The sequence below is a fragment of the Calliphora vicina genome, chromosome 5 (genome assembly GCF_958450345.1).
Source record: "Calliphora vicina chromosome 5, idCalVici1.1, whole genome shotgun sequence".
NCBI lineage: Eukaryota > Metazoa > Arthropoda > Insecta > Diptera > Calliphoridae > Calliphora > Calliphora vicina.
In genome coordinates, this window is record NC_088784.1 from 78,265,469 (window position 1) to 78,283,212 (window position 17,744).

General features: G+C 23.2%; 1 protein-coding gene across 1 annotated transcript in view; it reads left to right on the forward strand.

Moving 5' to 3' along the window:
* The window catches only part of Wnt5 (Wnt oncogene analog 5), a 228,504-nt gene that overhangs the window by 114,344 nt on the left and 96,416 nt on the right, over nucleotides 1–17,744 (forward strand). The window contains exon 3 of the mRNA XM_065512221.1: nucleotides 10,273–10,357. Coding sequence (XP_065368293.1) covers nucleotides 10,273–10,357 — 85 coding nt within the window. The remainder of the gene's footprint in view (nucleotides 1–10,272; nucleotides 10,358–17,744) is intronic.

Below are 17,744 nucleotides of genomic sequence, written 5' to 3' on the forward strand. Positions count from 1 at the left end.
AACCATTGAGCCATGTGTATTCATTATACATAATTTGCTGGTTGTTTATAGAATGAAATATTTTTTAAGATTTTTATTTAACAGTTTTACTCACATACACTTAAACAGCCAGCAAAAAAAAATGGTACAAAATAAAACGGATTTCCTTTTTTGCCGCCATTCAAGTACATTTTGTTTTTCTCTTTTAATACTTGCTTGCTTTCTGCAATTCCTTTTCTTCTGGCGTAAAAAAGGCATTTTTAGTTCAACAACTAACAAAAACAAAAAAAACTAAAAGAGAAATATTGTACTTGGATACATTTACCCAAAGCTGCAAGCACAATTGCATTCACTTTCGTTGGTAAAAATGGAAAACAAAAGCTGTGGAAATCAGAGCAAAAGCAAAAAATAAAAATAATTTTGTATGTAAGGTTAACTAACTATAAAATAATGAAAGTTATTTTGGGGTTGGTTAAAAACACAACGAAGAAAACGAATGAATGGCAAAGGAAGGGCCATAAACCAAATTTACACACTGCTGCATATAGTGTACATACCACAGAATATGAGGTAATTTAAGAACTTGAAAATTATTTAGAACCAAATTAAAATGCAATCAGGAAAAGGATTTTTAGTTTTCTCGTTTTCTGTTAGAAAACTTTGAAAATATTTGAGAGGGGTTGCTTAAAGTTTAGGTCAATATAGGGTGATGTAAAACAAAAAAAATGAACAAATTAAATTTCTTATACTAACTAAACTGGATTTGATTATATCTTTTACTTAAATGAATTTTCTATAGAGGGGTCTATAAATTGCTCATGTAACTAGAAAGTCGTAGGTGCTCCAAAAACAGCTTTTAAGCTAAGAGTTAGGTATTCAATTAAAGCTTATGTGTAATAAATGCATAGAAGCTTTTAAATGATATTAATTCCTAATAAATAGGATATTTTCAATGGTTCCTAAACAGCACTTATTGCAATATGAAAGTGCATTGACATTACAAACTAAATGAATTCAAAAAGTCGAGTTATAAAGTTTGACTTTGCTTTGACATTACAAACTAAATGAATTCAAAATGTTGACAGAATTAATATTCACATTTTTACTCAATCTGGAAAATAAACAATTAAATGGATACTTACAAAACAAATTCTCTGCCTATTGCAATTTGATAAGGAAACAAATTTAAATAACATTTTAATTTACAAAACAACTTCCCCGCCAATTGCGTATGTTAAACTTTTAAAAATTCATATCTTGGATTCTAGTTGGAATATTTTAAAATCTCTTGCAGATTATAAATACTATAAATTAGAGCAAAAATTCTAAAAACCAAAATAAATATATTTTTTTTGTAATAAAAAAATTTTTTTTAGCTCAAGTAAAATTTTCATTAAATTTTGGTTTATAATATTTCTAAAGCTTTAATTTTCATTGAAGACAAAACATATTATAACTCAAGCTGGGAATAAACAATTAAATAGATATCTATAAAACATTATTTCTGCCAGTTGCAATTTGTTAAGGAAACAAATTTAAATAACATTTTAATTTACAAAACAACTTCCCCGCCAATTTCGTATGTTAAATTTTTAAAAATTCATATCTTGGATTCTACTTGGAATATTTTAAAATCTCTTGCAGATTATAAATACTATCATTTAGCTCTACAATTTTAAAAACAAAAATAAATATTTTTTTTATTTAAGAAAAAATTTTTTTATTAATTTTTATTTGTAATATTACTAAAGATTTCGTAAAACTTTAATTTTCATTGAAGGCAAAACATATTATAACTCAATCTGGGAATAAACTATTAAATATATATTTATAAAACATTATTTCTGCCAGTTGCAATTTGTTAAGGAAACAAATTTAAATAACATTTCAATTTACAAAACAACTTCCCCGCCAATTTCGTATGTTAAATTTTTAAAAATTCATATCTTGGATTCTAATTGGAATATTTAAAAATTTCTTGCAGATTATAAATAGTATAATTTAGAGCAACAATTTTGAAAACAAAAATAAATATTTTTTTTTGGTAATAAAAAAAATTTTTTTAGCTCCAAAAAAAATTTTCTTTAAATTTTTGTGTATAATATTTCTATAGATTTCGTAAAGCTTTAATTTTCTTTGAATTAATTATAATTTTTTTGGAATAAAAGAATTTTTTTTTAGCTCAAACAAGTTTTTAATTAAATTTTTGTTTATAATATCTAAAGATTTCGTAAAGCTTTAATTTTCATTGAGGGCAAAACATATTAACTCAAGCTGGGAATAAACAATTAAATAGATATTAAAACTTTTACTCAAAAATCTATAAGATTGCTTTTAAATTAATTGACAAATTTATTTGTTCATTTAAATTGTTAACTAAATATTCAAAATACAGTAAATGTAAATTTCTAAAGTAATTTATTTATTTGTTTAATCCGCCTTGAAACACTGTTTTCTTTACTTTTAACAAAATTACATTTTAAATCCCACCTTTAGCAGCTTTCCACGTTGTTCATAATACCCAACTTTTTTGTCATCCTTTTCAAGGATACGTATGCGTAAACACACAGCTTCTACAAATATATTTAATTTTGTTTTGGGTGTCTTGTCTTGCTTTTAAATCTATTATAATCTAATTACTGTTGCCATTTGTTAAACGAGCAGAGTTGAGTTGTATGTAAGTAAGTATTTTGTATAAAGAAGTGCGATTTAATAACAACAGACTAATTATAAATTGTGACTCTAATTGTTTTCGCATTTAAACAAATGTCGTAGACAGACAGGGTACTATTACCCACCCATATCGGTTTGTATTTCCATACGAGTATATACAAACACAGACAAGTAAGATGAAATTCCTGTTCCATAAACAAAGATGCTTTCACAGTTTGTTGCTTCTTTTTTTGCTAAGAACCAAAGGGTAAAATCCATAACCCAGTAAACCAAGAAGTGGGGAGTTGTTGCATGATTCTGAGCAAACTAAATTTTTCCATGAATATTGATCAGATGCGATCTCAGAAAGAGCAACAGTAGCTAAATTTTTAAATCACTTTAATCTGCAACTATGGCAAAATATAATTTATGTTAATTTCTGTTGACTGGGCTATCGAATGTATGTAAGTACAAATGTTTGTTCTTTATCTTGCACAACCATCCACAAACTTTAAACCCTTCATATTTCGTGTAACTAAAATAAGAAAACATTTTATTAAAGCTCTCAACAACAAACGCACACTAAGTCTCATAAATATTAGTAGTATTTGTGTAAAATTTGAAGTAAACACTTTAATTTAATTAAAACCACCCTTATTACTCGTATTATAAATAAGGAAATATGTGGGTATCAGTAGCTGACAAAACAGAATCATCTTTAGACCAACAAACAATACCCATTCCATTAGACCTGTTAAGGAAACAACAAAAATATACCAAATACTCCTCCTGCCATTGTTTGGTTTGCTTCTCTTGTTATTGTTACAAAACAATACTAATTTTAACTTTTTCAACTCACTGGATGTTTTTCCAGGTTCCAGCAACAAATCCACACACAATTCTACAACATTTTTAATAATATACTGTAACTTAGGCGAGCAAATTTATATTTTGAACATGTGTGGGAGTCGTCTTAGACTGTTGTATGTTTTATAATAAACTTTGGTTATTTAAAACCCAGCAACAATACAGAATTCTTATCAAATTTTATATAAATTTAATATGGAGGATTTAGGAGATGATGAACAGAGAACACCAGACATGTATTCCACACACACTCTCAATAAGTCATATTAAAGATCAAATAATACATACAATAAATATTAAACATACATCCATCCATTTGTATTTAGAGCTTTAAGGGATACATTTCCTTTTAATTTGCACAACACAGTAAGAGTGTTAGCAGAAGTTTTTCCAAGAATAAATGTTTTCATTAGAAAATTTTAATAATGGTTGAATTACATTGACTAAATGTGTGTGTTGCAATAATATGCGGGCTAACAAATTAGAAAAGTTTGTAGGCTGAATTTAAAACAATTATACAGAGATTTATTTCCTACATGAGTGAGTTGTAACAACAAATGTTTAAACTAAATTTAATCATTTTTAAATAAATAACACAACAAAACTAGCTTTACAAAATTAAATATAAACACATAGTTAGTACTATAAAGAAAATATTGGCATCTGCAGCTACATAAGTTATAGGCTAAAAACTACAATAAAGTTATAAAGCTTTAAAGTTTTAAAGTTATAAAGTTTTAAAGACATAAAGTTATAAAATTATAAAGTTATACAGTTATAAAATTATACAGTTATAAAGTTATAAAATTATAAAGTTATAAAGTTGTAAAGTTATAAAGTTATATAGTTATAAAGTTATAAAGTTATAAAGTTATAAAGTTATAAAGTTATAAAGTTATAAAGTTATAAAGTTATAAAATTATAAAGTTATAAAGTTATAAAGTTATAAAGTTATAAAGTTATAAAGTTATAAAGTTATAAAGTTATAAAGTTATAAAGTTATAAAGTTATAAAGTTATAAAGTTATAAAGTTATAAAGTTATAAAGTTATAAAGTTATAAAGTTATAAAGTTATAAAGTTATAACGTTATAAAGTTATAAAGTTATAAAGTTATAAAGTTATAAAGTTATAAAGTTATAAAGTTATAAAGTTATAAAGTTATAAAGTTATAAAGTTATAAAGTTATAAAGTTATAAAGTTATAAAGTTATAAAGTTATAAAGTTATAAAGTTATAAAGTTATAAAGTTATAAAGTTATAAAGTTATAAAGTTATAAAGTTATAAAGTTATAAAGTTATAAAGTTATAAAGTTATAAAGTTATAAAGTTATAAAGTTATAAAGTTATAAAGTTATAAAGTTATAAAGTTATAAAGTTATAAAGTTATAAAGTTATAAAGTTATAAAGTTATAAAGTTATAAAGTTATAAAGTTATAAAGTTATAAAGTTATAAAGTTATAAAGTTATAAAGTTATAAAGTTATAAAGTTATAAAGTTATAAAGTTATAAAGTTATAAAGTTATAAAGTTATAAAGTTATAAAGTTATAAAGTTATAAAGTTATAAAGTTATAAAGTTATAAAGTTATAAAGTTATAAAGTTATAAAGTTATAAAGTTATAAAGTTATAAAGTTATAAAGTTATAAAGTTATAAAGTTATAAAGTTATAAAGTTATAAAGTTATAAAGTTATAAAGTTATAAAGTTATAAAGTTATAAAGTTATAAAGTTATAAAGTTATAAAGTTATAAAGTTATAAAGTTATAAAGTTATAAAGTTATAAAGTTATAAAGTTATAAAGTTATAAAGTTATAAAGTTATAAAGTTATAAAGTTATAAAGTTATAAAGTTATAAAGTTATAAAGTTATAAAGTTATAAAGTTATAAAGTTATAAAGTTATAAAGTTATAAAGTTATAAAGTTATAAAGTTATAAAGTTATAAAGTTATAAAGTTATAAAGTTATAAAGTTATAAAGTTATAAAGTTATAAAGTTATAAAGTTATAAAGTTATAAAGTTATAAAGTTATAAAGTTATAAAGTTATAAAGTTATAAAGTTATAAAGTTATAAAGTTATAAAGTTATAAAGTTATAAAGTTATAAAGTTATAAAGTTATAAAGTTATAAAGTTATAAAGTTATAAAGTTATAAAGTTATAAAGTTATAAAGTTATAAAGTTATAAAGTTATAAAGTTATAAAGTTATAAAGTTATAAAGTTATAAAGTTATAAAGTTATAAAGTTATAAAGTTATAAAGTTATAAAGTTATAAAGTTATAAAGTTATAAAGTTATAAAGTTATAAAGTTATAAAGTTATAAAGTTATAAAGTTATAAAGTTATAAAGTTATAAAGTTATAAAGTTATAAAGTTATAAAGTTATAAAGTTATAAAGTTATAAAGTTATAAAGTTATAAAGTTATAAAGTTATAAAGTTATAAAGTTATAAAGTTATAAAGTTATAAAGTTATAAAGTTATAAAGTTATAAAGTTATAAAGTTATAAAGTTATAAAGTTATAAAGTTATAAAGTTATAAAGTTATAAAGTTATAAAGTTATAAAGTTATAAAGTTATAAAGTTATAAAGTTATAAAGTTATAAAGTTATAAAGTCATAAAGTTATAAAGTTATAAAGTTATAAAGTTATAAAGTTATAAAGTTATAAAGTTATAAAGTTATAAAGTTATAAAGTTATAAAGTTATAAAGTTATAAAGTTATAAAGTTATAAAGTTATAAAGTTATAAAGTTATAAAGTTATAAAGTTATAAAGTTATAAAGTTATAAAGTTATAAAGTTATAAAGTTATAAAGTTATAAAGTTATAAAGTTATAAAGTTATAAAGTTATAAAGTTATAAAGTTATAAAGTTATAAAGTTATAAAGTTATAAAGTTATAAAGTTATAAAGTTATAAAGTTATAAAGTTATAAAGTTATAAAGTTATAAAGTTATAAAGTTATAAAGTTATAAAGTTATAAAGTTATAAAGTTATAAAGTTATAAAGTTATAAAGTTATAAAGTTATAAAGTTATAAAGTTATAAAGTTATAAAGTTATAAAGTTATAAAGTTATAAAGTTATAAAGTTATAAAGTTATAAAGTTATAAAGTTATAAAGTTATAAAGTTATAAAGTTATAAAGTTATAAAGTTATAAAGTTATAAAGTTATAAAGTTATAAAGTTATAAAGTTATAAAGTTATAAAGTTATAAAGTTATAAAGTTATAAAGTTATAAAGTTATAAAGTTATAAAGTTATAAAGTTATAAAGTTATAAAGTTATAAAGTTATAAAGTTATAAAGTTATAAAGTTATAAAGTTATAAAGTTATAAAGTTATAAAGTTATAAAGTTATAAAGTTATAAAGTTATAAAGTTATAAAGTTATAAAGTTATAAAGTTATAAAGTTATAAAGTTATAAAGTTATAAAGTTATAAAGTTATAATGTTATAAAGTTATAAAGTTATAAAGTTATAAAGTTATAAAGTCATAAAGTCATAAAGTCATAAAGTTATAAAGTTTGTCATTCCGTTTGTAATTTCTACATTTTTCATTTCCGACCCTATCAGGAATATATATTCTGGATCCTTATAGATAGCGGAGTCGATTAAGCCATGTCCGTCTGTCTGTTGAAATCAATTTTCTGAAGACCTCAGATATCTTCGGGATCCAAATCTTCAATAATTCTGTCAGACATGCTTTGGAGAAGTTTCCTATTTAAAATCAGAAAAATCGATCCACAAATGGCTGAGATATGAGGAAACAACCTCGATATTTTTTTAAGAGAATTTTTTTTCACCAAAAAAAAAAATTTTAAAAAAAAAATTATAAATTTAAAAAAACAATTCGAAAATTTTTTTTCGCCAAAAAAAAATTAAAAACAAAAAAAATTTTAAAATTCAAAAAAAAAATTTAAAAAACAATTCGAAAGTTTTTTTTTCCAAAAAATTAAAAAACAACTTGGGAAAAAAAAAAAATTTTTTTTACCTAAAAATATTTAAAAAAATTTTGTATGGAACAGTTTTATAAAATTTTCATAAAATTGAAAATAGATTATGAATAAGGGTGATAAAGTATAAAGCTATAATAAAGTTATAACGTTATAACGTTATAAAGTTATAAAGATATAAAGTCATAAAGTTATATAGTTTTAGAAAATTTATTTATTGTTTCGTGGCTCTTTCAGCCACAGTTATATGTGTATCAAATTATAATCAAAACAATTGCATTTTCACTTTAATTAGGGTTCATATATTATGAAAAATAAGAAAAAATAAAAATACAGCTAAAGGTTTTTATGGAATAAGGTGGTTAGTTCATTAACCACCATGGTGGTTGGCATTAAAAATAATTGCGATACAAATTTTCGTAGCATAGAAATTTGCTTGAAAACTTATAATTTTGACTAAATTTTCTGTACAAAACAAATGAAATAGCTGTGTAGGTGAGACATTCTCCAATTTTTTTATATCATTTGGTATACCGCCACCTTCTGTGTAATCAACCGGCTCAGTCAATCAACAATTTTTCACCATTTTGGTTCCACAACAACAGAAGTCACTAACAGTATTAGCCAAATTTTGTAGAGGTATGTCATTATCCGAATCAAAATATCCATAATATTTTTACATTAGCCCCAAAGGTATGTCACCGACTTGCTGCTAATTATTCTCTTCTTCGTCCGGTTAAGACTGCAGACACATTCCCATCCGAAGGTATATCTTCGAACAAGATATCTTCAATTTTACGTTTAGTTACGTTAGGCATCCTTGCAAAATAACATAATATTATGCAGAGAAACACATAATATAAAACCAATTTCACTCACGGTGGTTAGTAATCTAACCACTCTGTTACTTACGTTATTTATCAAAGAGTATAGTATTACTTTTTTAGCTCAGGTCAATCAAACAAACACCAAATAACAAAGTAACACTGAATGTGATGAACAATAAACACTCAGACCTTTTGTAATTGAATGCGGGAAAACCCTTTAGAAAAACTGCAGTTTACAATATTTTCAAATTAATAAAATTAATCTACTCAGAGCAACAATTCGGCATACTTTTGCCAAAAACCATAGACGATAAATTAAAAAGATTTAATTGTTTAGCGAAATGCCAATAGATGTCACTAACAATTGTTTAAAGACTCTAGAAAAGGTGGTTAGTAAAATGACCACTAGAAAGTGTTAATTAAATTTATAACATTATTTATTAAACCAACATAAATATTTGCTGGGTCGTGCAAAATAATTACATATAATTCTCACTTATCAATTGAGATTTAACTCTTTAACTCAAGTTTCTATCAAACACTAACATATGCCAATAATTTACCAATTATGTCTGAGAAACGTGATATTAATGTTTACAAGTTTAGTTTTAAAGCCTTATTAAATTTTAAATATTTTCATTGTTAATCTATTTGTAAATATTTTGAGTTTTTTTTTTGTAGTTTTAATTAGAATTGCATTTAAATTTGTGATTGAACAAATATTATTGTTGTATCATTTTCAATTTGATTGAGCAATTTTTGATATTTGGTTTTATTATTTCATGTTATTATATCTTTTGTAAGGGAATATTTGAAAAATGTATTTAGAAATGTCATGTTGTAAATGTGTTTGCATAATAATTATTTGAAATTATTTATGCTTATCATTTTTAATGGTCATATTTTATTTACATATGGGATAAAGCATTTGAAATAATCAAATGCATATTTACTTTAAATCGAATTAGTATTTCCGGATGTAGGAAAAATATTTAAAATATATTTGGGGGATTCAAAAGGTCTGCTATTCGGTCATAATATCCTAATATATTATGATAGTTTAAACAATTTTTTGTTGTGATTCAAACTAAAAAAAACATAGTTCAAAAACTCTTATTAGTTTAGAATTGTTTTGTTTGAAACACAAAAAAAAAATTGTTTAAATTATCGTAATATATTTTTACATTATGACAATATGACCCAACAGCAGAACGTTTGAATCCCCCAATTGTATATATATTTGAGGTTACCACTAGTTTCAACATTTTGAAGATGTGTGTTTATTCATGGAAATATCTATATATCGTTTGCATTTTAGTTAACAATTATTTCACTTAAAAACCACATGCTGTTTTAGTTGTTGATCATTCATGTAGAAGTTTCATAATTTAAAATTACAAATAAAATCCCTGCATTTAACCATACTAAATTTTATGTATTTATATTGTTAATATTTAAAAGAAGAAACTCATTTTCAAACACATTTAAAAAATGTATAGACTTTAAAAACATAATTTTCTACAATTAAAAGGCTTAAAATGACTTTGAACAAATTTAGTTGTAAAACGCTTTCAAAATTTACATCTTAAACAATTTAAGCAATTCAAAGCTCTAAGTTTTAATTCCTTCAAATCTCTGTTAAAATATTTATACAGTATTTTATACTAAAACCAAAACTAAAATAAATATATGCAAAAAACAATTCATATTATGAATTCCTGTCAATATAAATAATTTTGATCCTGTTGTTTTATTTGTTTAAAAACATTGAAAAAGAAAAAGTCAATTCAAATTAATATATAAATTCAGCGAATATATTTAAAACACAATAACAATTTGCATTAAAATTAATTTTTAAAGTTAATTTGTTGACGATTTTACATTATAATATAGAAATAATAATTTATAATTTAATTAAAATGTTTACATGTATAACTATTTAAAGAAATTAAATACTGTAAATACTTATTACATTACTAATTAAATAACTTACTTTCTTTTTGCAGGAATGTCAATTTCAGTTCAAAAATCGCCGCTGGAATTGTTCAACAACAGAAGATAATACCGTATTTGGACCAATGACTGGTTTAGGTAAGTTTGTTGGATAAGCTTAGCAAATTAAAAACGGTTCTTAAAAATATTCAAACATTTTATTATAATTTAAACATTTAACTATTCATCAGCCTTGTTGCTTGCTTAAACAATGTTGAACCCTAAACTAATTTTAAAATTACTTGTAAATTTAATTTCCTTGACTTGTTGTCATCATTAGTAATAAAAGAATTTCCTTGCCGTCACTTTCCTAAACAACTTTTCTTTACATAGCTTTCTTAATAACTTAAGACAGTTTGTTGTCTAAATAATAGGGAGGTTAGCTCAAAATGCCTTTAGGAAAGGAATACTCGGATATTTTCTAACTTTGTAACTTTATAACTTTATAACTTTATAAATTTATAACTTTATAACTTTATAACTTTATAACTTTATAACTTTATAACTTTATAACTTTATAACTTTATAACTTTATAACTTTATAACTTTATAACTTTATAACTTTATAACTTTATAACTTTATAACTTTATAACTTTATAACTTTATAACTTTATAACTTTATAACTTTATAACTTTATAACTTTATAACTTTATAACTTTATAACTTTATAACTTTATAACTTTATAACTTTATAACTTTATAACTTTATAACTTTATAACTTTATAACTTTATAACTTTATAACTTTATAACTTTATAACTTTATAACTTTATAACTTTATAACTTTATAACTTTATAACTTTATAACTTTATAACTTTATAACTTTATAACTTTATAACTTTATAACTTTATAACTTTATAACTTTATAACTTTATAACTTTATAACTTTATAACTTTATAACTTTATAACTTTATAACTTTATAACTTTATAACTTTATAACTTTATAACTTTATAACTTTATAACTTTATAACTTTATAACTTTATAACTTTATAACTTTATAACTTTATAACTTTATAACTTTATAACTTTATAACTTTATAACTTTATAACTTTATAACTTTATAACTTTATAACTTTATAACTTTATAACTTTATAACTTTATAACTTTATAACTTTATAACTTTATAACTTTATAACTTTATAACTTTATAACTTTATAACTTTATAACTTTATAACTTTATAACTTTATAACTTTATAACTTTATAACTTTATAACTTTATAACTTTATAACTTTATAACTTTATAACTTTATAACTTTATAACTTTATAACTTTATAACTTTATAACTTTATAACTTTATAACTTTATAACTTTATAACTTTATAACTTTATAACTTTATAACTTTATAACTTTATAACTTTATAACTTTATAACTTTATAACTTTATAACTTTATAACTTTATAACTTTATAACTTTATAACTTTATAACTTTATAACTTTATAACTTTATAACTTTATAACTTTATAACTTTATAACTTTATAACTTTATAACTTTATAACTTTATAACTTTATAACTTTATAACTTTATAACTTTATAACTTTATAACTTTATAACTTTATAACTTTATAACTTTATAACTTTATAACTTTATAACTTTATAACTTTATAACTTTATAACTTTATAACTTTATAAGTTTATAACTTTATAAGTTTATAACTTTATAAGTTTATAACTTTATAACTTTATAACTTTATAAGTTTATAACTTTATAAGTTTATAACTTTATAACTTTATAACTTTATAACTTTATAACTTTATAACTTTATAACTTTATAACTTTATAACTTTATAACTTTATAACTTTATAACTTTATAACTTTATAACTTTATAACTTTATAACTTTATAACTTTATAACTTTATAACTTTATAACTTTATAACTTTATAACTTTATAACTTTATAACTTTATAACTTTATAACTTTATAACTTTATAACTTTATAACTTTATAACTTTATAACTTTATAACTTTATAACTTTATAACTTTATAACTTTACAACTTTATAACTTTATAACTTTATAACTTTATAACTTTATAACTTTATAACTTTATAACTTTATAACTTTATAACTTTATAACTTTATAACTTTATAACTTTATAACTTTATAACTTTATAACTTTATAACTTTATAACTTTATAACTTTATAACTTTATAACTTTATAACTTTATAACTTTATAACTTTATAACTTTATAACTTTATAACTTTATAACTTTATAACTTTATAACTTTATAACTTTATAACTTTATAACTTTATAACTTTATAACTTTATAACTTTATAACTTTATAACTTTATAACTTTATAACTTTATAACTTTATAACTTTATAACTTTATAACTTTATAACTTTATAACTTTATAAGTTTATAAGTTTATAAGTTTATAAGTTTATAAGTTTATAACTTTATAACTTTATAACTTTATAACTTTATAACTTTATAACTTTATAACTTTATAACTTTATAACTTTATAACTTTATAACTTTATAACTTTATAACTTTATAACTTTATAACTTTATAACTTTATAACTTTATAACTTTATAACTTTATAACTTTATAACTTTATAACTTTATAACTTTATAACTTTATAACTTTATAACTTTATAACTTTATAACTTTATAACTTTATAGAGTTAATAACAAAATAAACCCTGAAATCTGTTATTTTTCCAATTTGTTTTCATTATAAGGTCCTCCCTAGTTTTTCAAAATATTTGTTGTATGTATGTTATGCATATGTATATATAGTATATTTGTTTGTATGCTTGTCTTGTGTTATCCTTGCTCTGATGTTTTGTAACAAATATTTCATTATAAACAGTTTTCAACATTACTCAACTTAATTAAGACGGATGACAATGGTTCAAACATCACAGCATCATCACACAGCGTTGCCGACATCATCACACCATTATCAATTTGTTTGAACGTTGATTTTTCACAATAACTAAATAGTATTTCCGTCTCCATTCTTTGGCTCCCTTTTTAACCATTTTTTTTTTTATTTATAATTTTTTCCTGTCTGTAAAGTTCAACAACAAATTATTCCAACTCTGTTATTAGACAAAATAAAGGATGTTTTAGCAAAAATAAAGGAGATTGTGTATATGTACATCTATCTATCTGTTTTTGTTTTTCTCTATTTTGTTGTTGGTTTTTTGTTTCATTTTCAGATTTCCCTAAGATGGTAATAATAAAATTGAAAACTTTGTATCTTTAAATCTTTTTCTTGCACTACAAGTTAATCTGATTCTAAGGGAATAAATTGTATTTAACTATTTAAATCTTGTATGGCTTAAATTGTTATGAAATATTTGTTGTATGATTTTATTGTACAGAATGTTTGGGGTGAAAAATGAAGATAAATTTTGCCATAAAACTTAGCTTTTGTGATAATTTGTATCTGATAAAATTGTTGGTGAGTGGATGAAGTTATTGCGATCGGTTTTTCTTGTATAACACAGTGCAACATGAACAAATGTAACCATATACGGACACCACTACGTGATGAAAGTCCAAAAAAAGACCCGTGCCTCCCAGTTTTTCCCAAAGTCATGAACTTTTTTTTTATGGGCCCCCAAAGATTTGGGACCTCGGTGTTATTTTTGCAAAAAAGTGATAATTTTCTGAGGCTCATATCTTGCAAACAGTTTGGAATTTTTATTTACTTTCTAACGCAAAGTTGTAGCCGTTGTCATAAAGAACAGAAATTGTAAACATATAAAAGGGCTACAACTTTGCCTCAGAGAGTAAATCAAAATTTCCATCTGTTTGTAAGATATGAGCCTGAGAAAATGATAACTTTTTTGCACCGAGACCACAAATCTTTGGGGGCCATTAAAAAAGTGCATGACTTTGGGCAAAACTGGGAGAAATGGGTCTTCTTTTTTTGGTCGTTGATGACGTACTGGTGTCCGTATATGGTTATATTTCCATGACTTTCAAAATTAAACACAGTGTAATTATTGTTATTCTATGTCAGCTGGCTCAATGTTGCTATAAACAAAATAATTTCCTGTTTTATTTCAAAACTACGTTCAGAATAATTTTACTCTTCACCAATATTTCTTAGCTTCATTGTTGAAAAACTTCTAGTTTATATTTATAAAAGTGTAGGTGTATATTTGTATCTTAGTAACTAGCCGCACAATTTGTCTGTATTCGAGTGGCCAGGGAAAAAAAATCTTGCTTCACAGTGAAATATTTCAATATTGGATAATAATAGCAGTTTGGCGGTCTTTGAATAAATATTGTATTTGAAAGAAATTCCTTTACTGAGTCCTTTCACTGTAAATTCTATTTATAATTTATTTAACTTAGTTACAAGTCTGTTAAATGGTATTTTCTTGTTTACGCATCCATATAATACAACAATAAGAAAAAAACAATTAAGAAAGTTTTGTAGAATAAAACCGACTATATGATACTCTACACCTACAAAATCTTGGATCGATTTTAAACAATTTTAATGGGGTCCAAAAGAGATATTCATAGTCAAGCTATAGAAGGGCTTTAAGCTCAAGGTTTACAGATAGCCAGATGGACATACATTATTAAATCGATTCGCAAAGGCTATTCTGAGTCGATTGGTATACATGGAGGTGGCTATTTTAGGGCGTTACAAATATCAGCACAAACACTTCCCACTATGTTGGCGTAGGGTATAACAACATTTATTATTTTATTAATGAATTTGTAGGAAATCGCTAGCTTAAAGAAAGATGCTAAATATAGTTATAGTACTTATGAATTATTGTAAAATATTTTTCGCTTTCTTTTACCGGATTGATGTTTTTGTTGTATTTTCTTAGCAAAAGAAATAAATTAATTAAAAATGTTCATTCCTTTGGTAGAACTTTTTGTCTTACACATAATTCTTTTAGTTATAATTTTAACTTGTTTAAGACTTCAAGTGAAAAGAAAAGAGACACACCAAACCCTAAGACTCTTAGTTAAAATCCCACACCCTGACTTTTAGCTAGAAATGTCAAAGGGAATGAAAAAGACTTTAGTTGTTATCCGTTAGAAATCTTAAAATGGCCAATTAAAATAATGTTGTTATTGTTGTTTATGTTCTAGTCCTGCTTTTCCCCATTGTATGTAAGTAGTAGCAGCAATAGTAGTTGCTGTCTGATTTATTTCTGTTGCTTACTTGTTAATGATTTTATTGGTAAAATTTAACTGGGGGACTTATCGTTGTTTACACAGCATTCAATTAAGTTGACTTGGCGTATTTACTTTTAATCATTTTGTTGGAATCATTTGTTTTTATTAACCTCTCATGTTTAGATTTAATCTGCTTGTGATATTAAATTTCGTAAAATTTTTCATCAGGTAACAACTAATTATTATAAATGGCCTTAAGGTTGTGCCGTGCTAATGACGTCGTTTTAAGACAAGTTATTTTACATATATTTTATATTTTAGTTTATAAAGATCTTAAGGATAAATATACAAATATACATATACCTCTACTTATATGGATTTATGTAAATGTTAATGGTTTTGTAAACATGTAATTATGAGCACAAATAAATGTTTCCAGGAAAATTCAAATAATATTTAAAGCAGGGTAATTTGTCATCATTAGTAAGGAGGAATGGGAAAGAATAAATATATTTTCCATACAAGTTAGTTAAATCACATACAGCTACATTGATTCTGAGGTACGGGACTTATTAATAAATTTTGTTATAGATTAACTCTTTCAGCCACGCTTTTTTATGTATAAGTTTAAAATCAAAACAATTGCATTTTTAGATTAATCAAGGTTAGTATAATATAAAAAGTAAGAAAAAGTAAATCAAAACATAAAAAACCATCCCACTCCAAGGGTTTTGTGGAGTGAAGTGGTTAGTTTACTAACCACCATGGCGGTTGGCATTAAAAATAACTATGACAAAAATTTCTTGACTAAATTTTCTGACCAAACAAACGAAATAACAAAGAAACACTGAATTCGATGAACAATAAACACTCTGTGCTATTTTTTGTATTGAATGCGTGAATGTCTCAATATTTTCAAATTAATATATTTATCTAACCAGATCATCCTGACTGCAAAGTTTTGAAAATAAAACATAAACGATGACTTCAAAAAATATAATTTTTTAGCAAAATGCCAATAGATGCCAATAAACTATGTTTTAAAGACTATAGAAAAGGTGGTTAGTTAAGTGACCACTAAACCGCAAAGTGTTAAAAGAAGTTATAAGTCTATAATGTTCCTTTGAAACAAATTGTTTTATAGAAAATTATGTAGGTTGTACCACAAATTTTAGCATAACTCAGAGATATTCAAACAGTAATTCTAATCTTATCCCATAATCCCAGATATCTTACAAATAGAATGAGGCAAAGTTGATTAAAAGCCAAGCATAAATGTTGATTTAAATTCACAGTTATGCTTTCAGCAAGATTTGAATTTGCCGCCATTTAAGTTAAGAGTTAGAAAAACTATTTAAACAAGTAAGAGAGTTATATTCAGCTGTGCCGAATCTTATATACCCTTCACCAAATTATACTTCAAAATACAAATTTTAAATATTTTTAGGTAAAGAGAATTTATTTTTTTTCCAAAGATGTTTTTTTAATTTTTTGTTAAATTTTTTTTTTTTAAATTTAAAAATTTTTTTTTTTTAATTTTTAAATTTTAAAAAATGTTGACATATTGTAGGTCCAATTTACTATGGTCTTATATACATACATCGTTGCAAAGGTCTTTGAAATATCTATCATTAGATATCCATATTGTCTATATTAATGTCTTAGTAATCCAGATGTAGGTCAAAAATAGGTCAAAAATCGAGGTTGTCCTGGTTTTTTCCACATATCTCAGCCATTTGTGGACCGATTTTACTGATTTTAAATAGGAAAACTTCTCGAAAGCCTGTCTGACAGAATTATTGAAGATTTAGATCCCGAAGATATCTGTTGTCTTCAGAAAATTGATTTCAACAGACAGACGGACATACAGACCGATATGGCTTAATCGACTCCGCTATCTATAAGGATCCAGAATATATATACCTTATAGGGTCGGAAAATTATATTTTGGAAATTACAAATGGAATGACAAACTTATATATACCCTTCTCTCGAAGGTGAATGGTACAAAAACTGTGTTGAATGTATGACATAAAAATGCGGAATTTTTTCAAATGTTTAGCTTTTATTTTGAAACATATGTACAATATAAATTACCTCTTCCCACCTTTGTGGCAACAAATGGATTTCGAACCAAAAAAACTACTCATATTTTGAGGTTAAGAACGAATCACTCCAATATCGGATACTCTGTTCCAAAGTGAAGCGTAACCCAGAGAGAGCATTCTGCATCGATCGAAACAAATAGTAGTATGACAGGGCACGGTATTGCAACATGTGGCCGATCGTTGTCAATATGAATATTGCAATATCATATCTGACAGCATATTCTGGACGTTTTTCGGCCAATGCTC